This window comes from Thunnus thynnus, chromosome 13 (assembly GCF_963924715.1).
Source record: "Thunnus thynnus chromosome 13, fThuThy2.1, whole genome shotgun sequence".
Lineage (NCBI taxonomy): Eukaryota > Metazoa > Chordata > Actinopteri > Scombriformes > Scombridae > Thunnus > Thunnus thynnus.
Window position 1 is genome coordinate 4,617,294 of NC_089529.1, and position 16,107 is coordinate 4,633,400.

General features: G+C 40.3%; 1 protein-coding gene across 2 annotated transcripts in view; it reads left to right on the forward strand.

Annotated features, from left to right (window-relative positions):
* dscama (Down syndrome cell adhesion molecule a) overlaps positions 1 to 12,529 on the forward strand; it is a 93,213-nt gene extending 80,684 nt beyond the window's left edge. The window contains exons 19-33 of one of the 2 annotated variants that reach the window (XM_067607376.1): positions 1,328 to 1,483; positions 1,858 to 1,991; positions 2,249 to 2,402; positions 3,414 to 3,531; positions 3,659 to 3,822; positions 4,288 to 4,386; positions 4,485 to 4,673; positions 4,884 to 5,174; positions 6,040 to 6,216; positions 6,343 to 6,373; positions 6,479 to 6,594; positions 6,722 to 6,880; positions 7,777 to 7,974; positions 8,128 to 8,430; positions 10,578 to 12,529. In XM_067607376.1, coding sequence (XP_067463477.1) covers positions 1,328 to 1,483; positions 1,858 to 1,991; positions 2,249 to 2,402; positions 3,414 to 3,531; positions 3,659 to 3,822; positions 4,288 to 4,386; positions 4,485 to 4,673; positions 4,884 to 5,174; positions 6,040 to 6,216; positions 6,343 to 6,373; positions 6,479 to 6,594; positions 6,722 to 6,880; positions 7,777 to 7,974; positions 8,128 to 8,430; positions 10,578 to 10,957 — 2,669 coding nt within the window. In that variant the 3' untranslated portion in view covers positions 10,958 to 12,529. The remainder of the gene's footprint in view (positions 1 to 1,327; positions 1,484 to 1,857; positions 1,992 to 2,248; positions 2,403 to 3,413; positions 3,532 to 3,658; positions 3,823 to 4,287; positions 4,387 to 4,484; positions 4,674 to 4,883; positions 5,175 to 6,039; positions 6,217 to 6,342; positions 6,374 to 6,478; positions 6,595 to 6,721; positions 6,881 to 7,776; positions 7,975 to 8,127; positions 8,431 to 10,577) is intronic. The other variant, XM_067607377.1, reaches the window with a different exon arrangement.
* The last annotated feature ends 3,578 nt before the right edge of the window (positions 12,530 to 16,107 follow it).

Below are 16,107 nucleotides of genomic sequence, written 5' to 3' on the forward strand. Positions count from 1 at the left end.
ACATCATGTTGGCCTTCCTATAGAACATGAATGCTCAGGACTTGACAGCCACGACTAGTTTGCATGGTAACAGTCTGTAGCTCAGTGGGTGAATGCTCAAAGATGAATTTAAATGTGAAATGTTTATTGTGTGTAAATATAACATACTGTATATAATACCTCACATTTCACACTAAAACATGTAACTTTTGCAATTAAACTGTATATTATTCTGGACCACTCAATTCCAGACAAGTGCAGTTCATCAGTATGAGAAAATCTCACTGACCAGCAGAGGGAGATACAAGCTTTTCTAACAGACGGTGGTGCAGATTGTATCAGTGGTTCATTTGGCTTTTTAGACACCGACAACTGAGGGTTATATTAATCTTACACTGAATAATTTAAGATTTTAGCAGGAAGTTCTATGTGAATGTGCTGTTACATAATACATGTATGTATTCATGTAAACACTGAAACTGAGTAAAAAAGTAAAATACTGTCTCAATCAAAATAATGCTTTGAAAATTGAAACCTCTTAATTCCAGAGATATTACATAATATATTTTACACATCTTAAACATTTAAGGCTGCAATAATTTTATTATCAATAGCCTGTTAATTTTTTGATTAACCAAACTGAATTGTCCATAACATGTCACAGTGGCTTCTGTTCTCCAACCAATAGTCCAAAAGACAAAAATATTCAGTAAACCTATCATATAATAACATATTTTTGTATCTGCACAATGTAACACAATACACAATATAAGCAGATATCAAAACACGAGACAAACACAATCGTGCATAAAAAGCTTTTACTGTGTGATAAAATCTCTTTAGGTGTGCTGGGTATTCCAAGCGTTTTAATTGCTCATTAAAAGCCAAGAACAAGAGATGCAGCTGGTCTCATACAGTAGTTTATATCTCTGGAGAGAAGTGAAGACAGAAAAAGTGGGCAGAGGAAAACAGTGTAAAGAAAGGATATGGACAGAGAGCAGTGAAACAGTGATACATCAATAATTCAAACCCTAACAGCTGAGGGCAGCAGGTTGCCGGTCAAGGCCTGCCACCAGACCTTGGATACAGGGTTGTTTAAACTTTGTGATTGACTATGACATTATATCCATGGCTGTGCTATGACACCCTTGGGCTTGACGTTATTTCTATCTATGTGATCTGCTGTATGATATATTGTTACATATGTGTTTGGACCAGTAGCAGCTTGTCATATAGTTTAGTATTTACAGTAAGAGAGTTTCATTGCATAAGGCCTTTGACCTGAGATATCCTTACTAAATTTTACTTGATGCCCCCACTCTCTCCTCTCCTGCTTTCTGTCCATCAGAGCTCGGAGAGATCAGGAACGTGACGACCTCTAAACCTTCTCTGGAGCTGGACGGACTGGAGAAGTACACTAACTACAGCATCCAGGTGTTGGCCTTTACCCGAGCTGGTGATGGAGTTCGCAGCGAACAGATTTACACCCGCACCAAGGAGGACGGTAAATCATCTCTCCACACTTGTGTCTCACACAAGCTGTTTATAGATACAGTCAGATTTGTCCGTGTTGAAGTGTAAGTCTGATTCGTTGCTTTATGGCACAGAGGAATTATAACTTGTCTGCTCTTTACATTAAATGTTAGTTTTGCAAAATTGAGTATTAAACTGAAGCAAAAAGGTGGCAGACTCTTAAATATGCTTATTAAGTGGAGAGTTGTAACTCTTACATGTAGCAGGAAATCCTGGAGAATATGATATATTTGTCCATCTGTGATCTTGCTTTATAATCGATGTAGAAAGTACCATACAAATCTTCTGAGTAGTAATATTAGCTTAATGTGGAAATATATTAACTAGATCATCTTTTCCTTATAGTTCCTGGTCCTCCGGCAGGCGTGAAGGCAGCAGCTGCTTCCAACTCAGTGGTGTTTGTGTCTTGGCTTCCTCCTCTCAAAGTGAACGGCATCATCAGGAAATACACTGTTTTCTGCTCCAACCCACACCCCACGGTAAAACATTACAAAATATATCAAATTAAACATTCAATATTTTGCATAAGTTCCTGTGTTAAATCTATGAACTATTTAGAAGGAACGCTGATATGATTATTATGTTAATCACACTTTGCATTTTGAACTGGGTAAATTCAAAGTTCTATACTCTATATTAGTGTTATTGTCAACAAATCTCGTGAAAAGACCAAAACCAAAGGGTTATTCTGTCATTCAGTACTCTCTGACTTCCCTACACTGTCTCTGGCACTCAGGTGAGCAGTGAGTTTGAGGCGGCCCCGGATGTGTTCTTCTACCGCATCCCCAACCTGAGCAGGAACCGGCAGTACAGTATCTGGGTAGTGGCCGTCACTGCTGCAGGTCGTGGAAATACCAGTGAGATCATCACTGTTAAACCCATGGCTGAGGGTAGGTGGAGCTTCTCTTTCAGACAGTTTGATAGTCAGTGCTGAACAACACTGAATCACTTGTACGGCAGATTCCCTGATAGACTGGTCAGTAAAAAAAGTGAAAGTAACCTCCTAAATGTCAGCCTGAAAAAGAAGGGAAAAGGTAACCCCTTTTACATGCCTGACAGGAGTGTAAGACAAAAAGCCTGATTTAACATGAAATTCAACTGTTAGCACCAAAAATAGAGCACAATCAACATGTCACATACTGAACAGTATTGCTTCCTACAGTATTGCTTTGTTTTTTCTTTTTTTTCTATGAGGAAACAAATCACAGTATTTGGCAGCACACAGTTTAATGTAAACCATGTTATTACCATTGGTCTAAACATAAAATTTTAATAAAATATCATGTTTTTGATAGAATATCATTTTAAGACTTATCCAGGACAACAAAGCACAGTGCGAGTTCAGTTAAACAGGATTATCCTCCTTCACCCTGTTACCCCAACTCACTTTACTCCATGTGGAGGGGTGAAGGAGTAGCTCGTTCCCGGTTTCTCCTCATAAGAAGACAGGTGGGGGAGCATCAGTAGAATGTAAATAACCTTGTGTTTAGCCCTGTCAGCACCTTACATGCTTGGGGAGAGTTGATAAGCTGATTGCATATGCTGATAGACCCTATGGTGTCTGGAGTCAGGACCCACAGCTCCTATCAGGATGTTCACATCCTGTCTGAGGTGTAGGTGATGGATGTCCTCTCCTTACTGCTCCACTGCTCAGATGGAGGGAGATACACATCACGCTGTGGCCCCGATCCTTTAGCCCCAACTCAGTCAGCTTCAGGGTTAGAGACTAGAAGAAAGGACAACAAATGGAAAAAAAACTGTAATTAACACAAGAGTACTTGAAAGAGTATGTTGTTCTAAAATCCTGTCTCAGTCTAAAATACTTAAAAAAAAACAGCAACACAGTTATTTGTTTCTGTGTGTCCTCTGTGAGCTGATGAAGCATTTGGGTGTTTTTGCAGCTCCAGCTCGGATCCTGACCTTCAACAGGACTGTAACGACCCCCTGGATGAGGGACATTGTGCTGCCTTGTAAGGCAGTGGGTGATCCATCACCAACCATCAAGTGGCTGAAGGAGATGTGAGTTCCTACATACATAAATGTGTGAATACTGTAAAGTCTCTGACAGTTTGTTGAATTTGTCTCCTCAAAGTAACCATGTGACACTGAAAACATAAAGATAATTCTAAACACATCTATGTTTCAGCAATGGAACGCCAGCACCTGTTGTGATTGACAGCCGGCGCAGCGTCCATGGTAACGGCAGCCTTGTTATTCGTACGGTGAAAGCAGAGGATTCTGGGAACTACACTTGTGTTGCTAGTAACAGCTTTGGGTCTGACAAGATCGTCCTCAACCTGCAGGTTCAAGGTAAGAAATGTGGAAAGAACTTATAAATGACATGTCTATACCAACGCTTAACAACACAGGATACAAGCCAACATTTCAGTTGGTAGCGCTTTATTTTATTCGTTCATAAGTTCCAAATAATTTCCATGATTTTTCCTGGAAAGAACTATTTAATTTGGTATTAATTATAGCCAGAAAAGGAATGCCCAAGAAAGAGAAAGCTCCATGAAAGCTCAATTCATTACTCATTTATTTTTGAAAATGTTATTTTTCATATATGTTGAATTGGTTGTTTGTCTGTAGTCAAATTTTTCATAATTACCCTTTTAATTTGAACAAATTGTACTTATTACCAAATTAAATTGTTCTTTCCATGAAACATTTGGTAATTATTGGGAAATTATGGTGCCATATATTTAAGCATTTGACTTGAGTCTTTTTTTTTTCAGAGTCATGTAAAAGATTTGTCTGTTTTCTTTCCTCCAGTTCCACCTGATCAGCCTCGCCTCACAGTGACCAAAACAACCACCACCTCCATAACTCTCTCCTGGATCCCTGGAGACAACGGAGGCAGCTCCATTAGAGGTCAGATACACACCAAACTGTGTTTTTTTTTTTACATGTTTCCAGCTTAATATGACTGGTTGATTCACATTCATTCCCCACCTGTGTTTCCTCTCCAGGCTACATTCTGCAGTATTCAGAGGATAACAGCGAGCAGTGGGGTAACTTTCCCATCAGTCCCAGTGAGCGCTCCTATCGGCTGGAGAACCTCAAGTGTGGCACCTGGTACAAGTTCACCCTTACCGCCCAGAATGCAGTTGGGCCCGGACGCATCAGTGAGATCATTGAAGCAAAGACCCATGGGAAAGGTGTGAACAAACAACATTATTAGTGTCAGTCTGGAGAAGCCTTTATTCTTTGAGTTGTTAAAATAACAAGTTGCATTACATTTTTAACATATTGTAAGTGATATTATAACATTCTTACTGTTAGTTACCGCAAAGCACAACTTGTGTCCATATTTTGCAGTTCTTTAGTTTCTCCAGGGTTCATTCTTACTATCCCCCCCCCCCCTGCAGAACCTCAGTACTCCAAAGAACAGGAGCTCTTCACTAGCATCAACGCCACTCGGGTCAAGCTCAACCTGAACGGCTGGAATAATGGTGGATGCCCGATCACCTCGTTCACCCTGGAGTATCGGTCGGTCGACTCGCCCACTTGGACCACGGCACAGCGCACCTCCCTCACCAAGAGCTACATCCTGTACGACCTGCAGGAGGCCACCTGGTACGAGCTGCAGATGAAAGTCTACAACAGCGCCGGCTACGCTGAGAAGAGAGTCAAGTTTGCAACACTCAGCTATGACGGCAGTGAGTTGACACATTAGCAGAGAACAATACAGTTTCCCACTCATTTCTTTCCTGGTAACTGAGTCACTGAAATAACTGTCGTGGCCTGCTGAAACTGGCACAGTACTGTACCTGCATGATTCACCTGCTGCTCCAGAGGTAGTATAATGTGAACACCGACACTGATTGTTGAACAAGTAGAGAATCTGTGATAAAGCTTCCACTAACTGGAGCATACTGAGACTGGATCACAGCAGTAGTTTGAGGCAAAGAGGAATAAATCACATTTCCTGTTAATGGCAAGCTCGAGGCTCTAAGGAATGAGGCTCCCTTGATGAATTGGGCAATAAAAAACAGACTCTAGTGACTTTAGCTGGTTTGTGTGTTGCTGTTTATGACATCTCCATCACAAGCCTACTGAATGCCACCACATGAGTTAAATACTTCTATGATCTCCTTTGAGATGAAGGATGTGATCACTGCCAGCTCACATCGTACCCCAGGAGCCAGAACCAGCTCTGAACACCAACCACTTTACTTCCTCCTTCACTTACACCCAAAGCTATTAAAGTGAAAAATCAAGCTCAGTGTTTAGCTATGAAGGATGAGTTCATTCACATTTAAGTAGCCTGGCAGATTGGGAACCATGTATTACTCTCAATTTGGCAAAAACATCAAGTGCTGATATGAACAGTGTAGCAGCTTGTGGTGACACACTGTATGTGACTGTTCTACTCTAACAGCTTTGAGCTGCTGATGGTAGCTGTCATGCAGTTATGTTTTTGGGATTCCTACAGCAACACCGACAATTTTTCTGTTACATGTAAATGATGTGTTAAAGCCCATGTAGACTGAGCATAACACAAAACATATGATCCGTGCACAGGTACCATAGCACCTTTGGTGAAGGCACCCAACGTGAGTGAAGACAGCTCTGGGGGCGGTGAAGGTTTGAAGATGATGGTGACTATTTCCTGTGTGTTGGTGGGCATTGTTGTAATCTTCATCGGGCTGCTGGTGCTGAGGAGGAGGAGGAGGGAGCAGAGGCTCAAGAGGCTCCGAGGTGAGATGTTAGAGGGCACGTTAACATAGGAGAGGATTCTTTTCTCTCACATGACAGATTTTAGCCTTTATTCTCTAATGTTAAATAAGTGAAATAATGTTTTGGTTTTTTTTGGTTTTTTTCCAGATGCAAAAAGTTTGGCTGAGATGCTTATGAGGTAAGAAGACTAGTATCTCAGTATGCACATTGTGCTGTTGTCCGAGCAGAATTCATCTCTACACATTTCCTCAAATTAAAATCCTTTTTGTTTTGTGTTCCCCAGTAAAAACACACGTCCAGCAGAGCCAATTAACAAACAGCAACAAACGCTCAGAATGCACATCGACATCCCCAGAGCCCAGCTTCTGATCGAGGAGAGAGACACCATGGAGACTGTTGGTAAGCACGCTGCTAGTGTCCTATTGCTCCTGTACAGGATGCTGCACTGATTTTTTATAAAGTAATGCATTAGGCAAATGAACCTGTTTATTGCATTCCTGAACTTGCCTTTGTTTCTGGCCTACAGATGACAGGTCCACTGTGTTACTGACTGATAATGACTTCGGAGAGACACAGAAACAAAAATCATCCACAGTCACCCACACCGTCCACTACCAGTCCCTCTCCCAGGCCACCGGTCCACTGGTAGATGTGTCTGATGCCAGACCAGGAACCAGTAAGTCCAGTACGGACTCTTTTTTTAACTTCATGAGACATAAAATGTACATGTGTGTGTTTTTTCTTTTTTCACAGCTATGTTCCTTTTCCCATCAAGTTTTTTTCTTTTTTTCTATTGCGTATTGATTATTGCCCTACTAGTGTGGCTTTTGTTTACCTCTGGTGTTTGCTGCATGTCTTGGTAATTATATAGAATGAAGCAAAGCCTCCTAGCGGTCAACTCGAGTCACCACTAAACTCCATGCTCCCTGCAACATGCTGTATAACCACCGCACACTTTCAATCATGCTGTTATACTAGTGTTCTGCTCACTCCTTTGCTGCCATGCCTGCCACTGCTGCTGCTGTTCACGTAGCATTTCACCTCCACCCCAGCATCCACCTGTAGGCTTTAAGTCTACTTCCCCTCTGGAGGAGACATTATAATAATCATTGCTGTGCTGAGTTTGATCTTTTCTTGTGTAGAGTGATGAGGTCAAAGCCCTGTCACCAAAGTTCTTAATTTACACAATAAACCATTCAACATGAGTTGACTGACGGAAGTGTTGCACAGAATCCTTCAACCCTCTTCTATCACTGTAGATGTATAACTTCTAATAGAAAGATAGAACACATTGTGATGATTGTTAAGTTTCTGTCAGGTATGATATGAAAGAAGTTGGGGTGCTGGTGCTTTAGTTTTTTTTCGCTTCTATCACTTCTGTATTTGTAACAACACTTATATAGTTGGTAACGTCAGTCAAAAGCTCCTTTTGTGTTTAGAAATGAAGTTGCAGGTTTTGGAAACTGTGGTGGCAGCTATTAGGTGCAGAATTACATCATCATTGTAACCATGACCATTTTATCAAGTTTAGTCCTCCCTCTGACCTGCATAAACACCCTGCATTCTCCTCCTGAATCTCAGACCCCACTGCCCGCCGCACAGCCAAAGCCGGCCCAGCTGCTCGCAACCGCTATGCCAGCCAGTGGACCCTTAACCGCCCACATCCCCCTGTCTCCTCCCACACTCTCAGCACTGACTGGAGGCTGCCTACGCCCAGAGTCGCAGGCTCTGTTGACAAGGAGAGTGACAGCTACAGCGTCAGCCCATCTCAGGACACAGGTGAACAGCAGCTTTATAACAGTATAACATTACTCTTCATTTATAACAACAGATCAGTGTCAGTTGTCTCACAACTTTAACAAAGTTACATCATAACAATTGTGCCACTAAGTCTTGACACTAATCCCTCCACTAACCTTGGCTCATGTCCAGACCGTGCGCGGAGCAGTATGGTGTCAACAGAGAGTGCTTCCTCCACCTACGAGGAGCTTGCCAGAGCCTATGAGCACGCCAAGATGGAGGAGCAGCTGCGCCACGCCAAATTCACCATCACCGAATGCTTCATCTCTGACACTTCCTCAGAGCAGATGACAGCGGGCACCAATGACTACACCGACAGCCTGACCTCCAGCACACCGTCCGAATCAGGCATTTGCCGCTTCACTGCTTCCCCACCCAAGCCTCAGGACGTCAGCCGGGTCATGAACATGGCCGTGCCCAAGGCCCACAGACCGGGTGAGGCCGTGCTGTCAAGAGCCACAGATCTGTTTCAGCCTGATTCTGACAACATGCTAACCTTTTATTACAGCGGGCCTCATTATGATGTTATATAACACTAATCCCTAAACTTTAACTTTAACTCTAATATTGACATCCAATCATTAACCATGTCTCTAATGCCAACAGTGAATCCAGATGTGTTGATAATGTATTCAACTTAACAATTGTCTCAGTTAAGTTTGTCTTAAAGTTGAGAAATTAGGGAACCATTGCTTTGAAAATTCAATCTGAATGAAAAGCAATATGACATTCCAAGATATTAGGCAAGGCAAGTTTATTTGTATGGCACATGTCATTCACAGAGGCAATGCAAAGTGCTTTACATCAAATATATAAAAGAAAAAGAAAATATGAATAAAAATGATAAATAAAAAGATTTTTTAAAAAGTATGAAAGACATAAAAAAGAGTAAAAGTCACATTGCATTTTATAGATCTAAGATCTTTTGGAAATTTATTCCAGCTATGCGTAGCGTAAAAGCTGAAAGTGGCTTTACCATGTTTTGTTTTAATCCCAGGAACAGTTAGCAGCCTGATCCCTGATGACCTCAAAATCTATTGAGTACATAGGATGGAAGCAAGTCAGAGATGTATTTTGGCCCTAAACCATTAAGTAACAGTATTTTGAAATTAATTCTATGGCACACTAGTAGCCAATGCAAAGACCTGAGAACTGGTGTAATATGTTTGGCTTTCTTAGTTTTTGTAAGAACTCAGCAGCAGCATTCCGAATAAGCTGTAGCTGCCTAACTGCTTTTTGGGAAGGCCTGAGAGAAGGCTATTACAGTGGTCTAACCTACTGGAAATAAAAGCGTGGATTAGTTTTCTAGATCTTGTTTGGACATGTATCCTTCAATTCTTGCTATATATTTAAGATGACAATAGGCCAATTTGTGTTCAAATTTGGATCTGAGTCAATAATAACACCAAGACTTCTGACTTGATTTTTGAAAGGGAATCAAGATGAGCCTCAACTTTCAGCCTTTGTTCTTTAGCACCTAAGACAATGATCTCAGTTTTTTCTTTGTTTAGTTAGAGGAAACTTTGGTACATCCAGTCATTGATTTGGTCAATGCATAGACCTAGTGAGAGAGCTATGTATAATCGAGTGTCATCCGCATAGTTATGTTAAGAGATTTTGTTCTTTTGCATAATGAGGCTTAGTAAGAGCATGTAGAGGGTGAATAAAAGAGGTCCCAGAATTGAACTTTGAGGTACTCCAACCCTCATGCTAGTTCGCTCAGATATGTAGATGCCAATGGAAACAAAATAGAGTCCAACCCAGTTTTCCAGTCTGTCTAGTAGTATCGAATGGTCAACAGTATCAAAAGCAGCACTAAGACAAGTAATGTTTCGAAGATTGTACGATTAATATTTCAAACCACTGACTAAAACTTCACGAGAAGTAAGAATCTAATGTTGGAAGCAGCTCTTTTGAAACTGAATGAGAAAGTTCTGTTTATTTAATTTACTACCATGTATGATTGAGGTTTTACACCTACATACGACTCATTTCATAGAGTTGCTAACAGCTCTAAATGAACACTGCATTGGTTTGGCGATTTTTGTTTTCACATCAACAGTCTCAACAAGACAACACAATTTAGAAACCAACCTTTCTGAATAATGTTCTATTTAAGAGATAAAAACCTATTCAGACACACTAATGACTGCTGAGGGGATTTATGTTAGTTGTAAAAAAAGACTATTTTGGTTAAAAGTGACAAAAAGTAAATATCTGTTGTTGATATGTGTACATGCTAGACATTGAAACATATTACTATTACTACTTTTACTATGTTACTATAACATATCACTTACTTGATATTATTTTATTTAATTAGTGTCAGAGAAAGAACACAGGAAGACAGCTTACATGTCTGTGTATACTAAATACATTGCATTTGTATATTGCTTGATAAGCTGACAAAGGTGTGTTTTCATCACCTATCGAGGTGAGTAGATGATAAAAATAAATTTAATGCTATTTTTGAAATTGAAGTTCATAAATAAAGTAATTTGTAGAGTTCAGGTTATTTGGGACAGGAATGTGTGCATGTGTTTTCTGATATACTTAACTCTGATCTCTGTGTGGTCCTCCAGGGGGCGAGTTGGTTCACCTTCCTCCGTACCTGCGCATGGACTTCCTGTTAAACCGAGGCATGTCCTGCTCGGGGTCATCCAGGGGGACAGCTAGTGGGGAGAGAGCAGCCATGGGTCAGGCCTGTCTGGAGCCCCAGAAGAGTCGCTCACTGAAGCGGCCCTCTCGCATGGCACCCCCAACACCCACAGAGGCCCCTCAGGCCAGCAGGGACCCAGTGGCCCAGTGGCAGCCTGGCTCGGCAGCCACACTCCCCCACAGAGAGGGCTCGGAGCTGGCCCAGGCAGCCAAGCTCAGCACCTCCCAGGAGTCCCTGCTGGACTCGCGAGGACATCTCAAACAGAGCAGCAACCCCTACGCAAAGTCCTACACGCTGGTATAACAGCAGGGGCACCTAGGGCGGGACTAGAACTCACTCTAACACTGGACTTAACACTCAAGTGCAGTAAACTGACTTTCACCACGCAGTTCTGTATATACGTCCCCTCCCTCCAAGGGCGGGGTCACTTTTACTAATCTCCTTTTATTTATTTTAGAGCTTTCTTTTATCTCTTGTTTGTATTTCTTTTTTTCTTTTTTTTTTGTTTCACTTGAGAAAAAATTCACTCATCGGAAACGACTCCAGCTGGAGCTTTGCCAAACTAATTGAGTAACGAGGGAGCATTATTTATTCTTAATTATTGTTAATTCTTTATAATTAATCAGTGATTATGAATTGTTAGTTGTCAGCTATTAATGATCATGAATTATTGATTACCAAATGATCTATTATCACCATTACTACAATGTTTTCATAAGAACCCGGACATCTTTTTTTTTTCTGGAGTGGAAGATGACGATTTGGAGTCATTTTTTTCCTATGGAATATCCTTCTGAAACACTGAATGAAACTTGGAACGAAAGCAATTGACACCAGTCCAAACTTTTCAGCTGCTCTCAAATTGTTACTTTTTTTGAAGAAAAAAAAAATCTATTTCCTATGGATGCATGGGGACTGACCAATTAAAAGACAATGAGGATTACGATCGTGGCTGGACAGCCCAGTCGAGCATTTTGTCACACTATGAAATGATCCAATGTGAAGATTTATTATTCTTATTACTATAAATATATATATAAAAAGAGAAATCACTTTTATTTGTGGATATTACAGGGAAGAATTGATTTGGTTAATAAAGTCCTTAGTCATGTTTGCACATATCTCGTTTTAATTAGGAAATGGAGTCTCTGTTGATCTTTCTCTGTGTCCCATTCTCTGATGGTGCAATATGAAAAAAGATATGAAAAGTATATGAAAACTATTGCTCTATACTGTACTGTAATGATGAAAAATAACTATGTTGTGAGTATACTTACAGGGCCGGACACACTCCAGCTATGTATTCAGGTGTAGTTTACCACTGCTTGTGTGCCAGGGTGGTAAATGATGTTAGCTAGAACAGGGAAGGTTTAGAGAACTAATGGTTTGCACTTCACAACACCCCGACTCAAGTGTGTCCAGATAGATCCCCCTACTCTCAGTGCACTAGGTAGAGTCTTCAGGGCTCTCACTCTCCTCAGTAGATTTACTGTTGCTGCATTGCAGTGATGCTCCTCTACAGGGAAAAAAAAACGTGAGACAATCCAGCAGAATCCCCCCTTCAAACCAAACCTATACTGTCTATGGGAAATATCTCAAAAAAAATGTGGATATACGTAAGAAGCTGTTTTTTGTTACTGTCTACCCTGGCCCATTTCTGTTCTTTCTGTTTCTTGAGTTTTCCCCTGAAGGGAGAAAAATTTGATCCAAAATGCTGTGAGGTCATTATGTCAGTTTCTATGATTAGTTCTATGATTAACTGTCTTCATTATGATTATACATTTTAACAACAAAAAAAAATGTCACTTTTTATTTTTAACATGGGTGTTCACCATGGTGGCACTGGAATAAAGAGAAACTAACACAAAGTTCAAATTTGATTAATAAAATGGCTGTTCCCCAAAGTGTCCTGCACGGGTTTGACATGAATGACTGATGGTGGTGTGGAGGTGAAGCAGACGCACGGAGGGCAGCTCAAGGCTCTGCAAATGTCAACAGGAGACCTGAATCCTCGCCTTGTTGTCATCCTGACAGAAGCCAGTCGTCCTAAAGGTAGACAGTGATGTCTCAGTAATGACAGTTTTCTAAAGTTGGTCAGTCAGATCACATCTTCTGTGATTTTGTAGCTTCTTTGCCTGCAGGTGGCAGTGTTGTACAGTGTTGTGTGGCTCACTTATTCATCCTTTTCCATTAACTTTCCTCTTGAATCTTTGCAGTCAACATCAGCTTGCTGTGTTCGAGTGCCATTTGGAAACTGCGTCTATGTGAGGTTATGAACAGAGCAACTTGACATCCATTTTTTAAAATATTTTATTCACAGTTTTCAATTCTATAATGCAAAATACTATATTGGACACATACAAAACAATATAGAGAAAATAAAACACATAGCAGAAAATGAACAGAACAAGAAGGCTGCCAGACTATTGAAAAGATGATAAATAAACCATCTTTCATAATGTTTTAAAGATGGTAACATCTCAAGAGCATAGTCACATAAATAAAAGAGTCATGTTAAACACCTCACCCACTCAACAAACAACAAACAACAGGTCAGACTCACTACTGCGGCCAAGTACATAATGTGGGACAATATGATGCTATACCAAAGAAGACCCCCCATATTTTCTCATCTATTTTGTGTATTGGGTTTGTACAGATGCAGTTTTTCCAATTCCACTTTCAATAAGTTTCCTAGTGAGCACCATTCATTGGTGTGGAGCAATCTGCACATAGTACAAAAGTGCAAAAGTCTCTGCGGAGCACCCAAAGATGGCCAGGTCGTGGTTGGGCTTAAAAGTATAATGAAAACCCAAAAAGATGTGCTAGTGACCCTTCAGCAGAGCACCACTTGTCATACTCAGAGGACAATGATGGGAAGATGTGGTTCAGTTTTGTTTTTCAGTAACACAGTCTATGTGTCCCCTTGTACTGAGTCCGTCTGTAACTGATCTGTGTTAATACGACAATAACGAACCTGAGATGTTTCATCTTCCCAGAACTCTGCTGATACCTCTGAATTCAGGTTGCTGGCGCAGGCTTCCCTAATCTGAAGGAACAGAATTAGAGAAGCATTTCATGAATGTTGATACTAGCTGCTTTGAGTCTGGAGGAAGCATGAAAGGTTCATAAAAAGGATGGGTCGTGGGGTAATCTCAAAATTTGGAAACGTTTTCCTTAACATAGTGTCTGACTGAAAAAATTTGAATTTATTAGATAATTGAGTAAATGATGTGAATCAATACGCAGATTTAGTAAAGTCTACCTTTCTCTCCAGATTGCAAACAATCCAGCAACTTGACATCATTATAGGATACAAGCATTCGAAAAGTTAACACATTCAAAGAAGAAAATCAACTGGTTTGCATTTCTGGGCTATTTTATTGTTTGGCTGTGTGTCTTAGGGTTTTTCTTTCTTCCTCTTTCTTCCCTTTAGACATTGTTTTACCTCAAACTAGCATTTTCCTGCACTGCTGCTGTGGAAAAGGCTTAAAACTACCTGAATTATTGGAGGATGTTTTTTAGAGCTCTTTATACAGTTGACACCAATTATTTGTGTCAGTGCCTCAAATTAAAAAAGTACTTTCTAGACTAATATTCAATAGAAACACAGCGACAATCACACTGTTAGAAACCAGATTCCCCACCAACAGAGCCCCAATAGATCAGCATTCGATGCAATTAGAAAAAATAAAGTATAATAAAAACAAACGCTGTATTCAGTCTAAAACAACATGATTTTTGAGTGCTGCTGGTGTACACTGTTCTCTCACAGTGTAATGCATACAGCAAATGGAGGAGCAACTCACAGCTGGAAAAAACTGACACTAATAATAAATGGTGGAGAATCAGCTCTATGAAAACCTCAGAGAAAAAAAATAACTATTAAAGTTTTGAAAAATATTGATTGATTTGATTTATTGATTGGGACAGTGTGCAGTTTTAAACATTAAAGATGTACTGCACCGGAGTTAGCTCGAAGCTAATTTGCATCCGTGGTCCCCCACAATCAAAACATACAACAGCACAACAACAAACAGTACAAAGCAAAAAAACAAACAAACAAAAAAAACAAAACAAAACAAACAAAAAAAACTACACACAGAACACACCATACAAAATACAAAGCTACATACAACAGCACATCACATACACCCACAATGTCAATTAGAAATTAATAATGTAAACTAGACTCACACAGCTGATTGGTCTTCAGTACATGTTTTAGTTTGGCCTTGGATGTATTGATAGAATTACAGTTCTTCATATCATAAGGTAGGGCATTCCACTGAGTCGTGGCTTTCACAGAGAGTGTTATTAATATATACTATATACAGTTAGTATCAAGTATGGAATTGTTGCACATCTATAGACATATCCCTGATCCACATGCTTGTCAGTGAGCTACAGTAGCTATACTGACATACTGGTCACTGCCAATTTCCTCATAGCTGTCAAAAGGCATTATGGGAAATCTAGGCAATTACAGGGCGGGACTGAGTGAAAAGTGGGTACACCATACAAGTGAATTCCAACCATTCGTTACAAAATGTGCTTAACATTATCGGCTGTTGAAATCCTTCATTTTAAAGCACTGGTTCACATTTTTTCAAGTCTGTCTTAAAACAATACTCACATGCCCTAATGTACAGTGACAGAGATACTGGACGCTGTAATTGATCTTCCTGTCCACACTGGCTAATGAAGAGATCCATTCTTAAAGCAGTTTTAGTGTGAGCAATATGGGACAAAATCTACAGTCCTCTTCCCCTGCAAACATTTATTTCAATTTCAGCTGAATCTGCTGAGAGGCTTCAGCAGTTTTCTGTTTTCTACTGTCCCTCTACCATGGCTCAGACAGGAACTACTGTCTGTGTAAGCACAAAGAGGAAATTTGAGTTTTCCTGCACAGACTGTTGAAGACTCATATTACCTACAGTTAAACATGACTGTGGATTATAAAGCTGAATTTATAAAGAATCTACTTTTTCCCTTCCTAAATTGGTTTATTAAATGAGAACTTTCCAACCTGCCACTCTGAAGCCTCTGCCTGAGCCTCCACATGTCCTGACTGCTAAATTGCTTCCATGGTCTTATATCACAAGACGGGAGTTAGCAGGAAGGCGTATTACTCAGCATGACATCTATATCTGCCATCCACCTCTGAAGTCCACAACAAATTAAGCGTGGTGACAGAGATTTACTTGCCACCACACTTGGCAGTTAATAACTGCTGTCATAAATAAGGTTCAGGCGAACTGAATTCTTCCCTCTGATCAGCCTGAGAAATATGAAGCTGCCACTGGCAGCATTGCTGGGGAAATGATTCTGAAAATATTAAGTAATAAACATGGATGCATGTTCCAGTGCAGAACTGGAACAATGAGTGCTGACAGCTGGGATTGTTTATGTTTTCAATTACTGGATTCAAGATATTTTTTCTCCTCTCAACT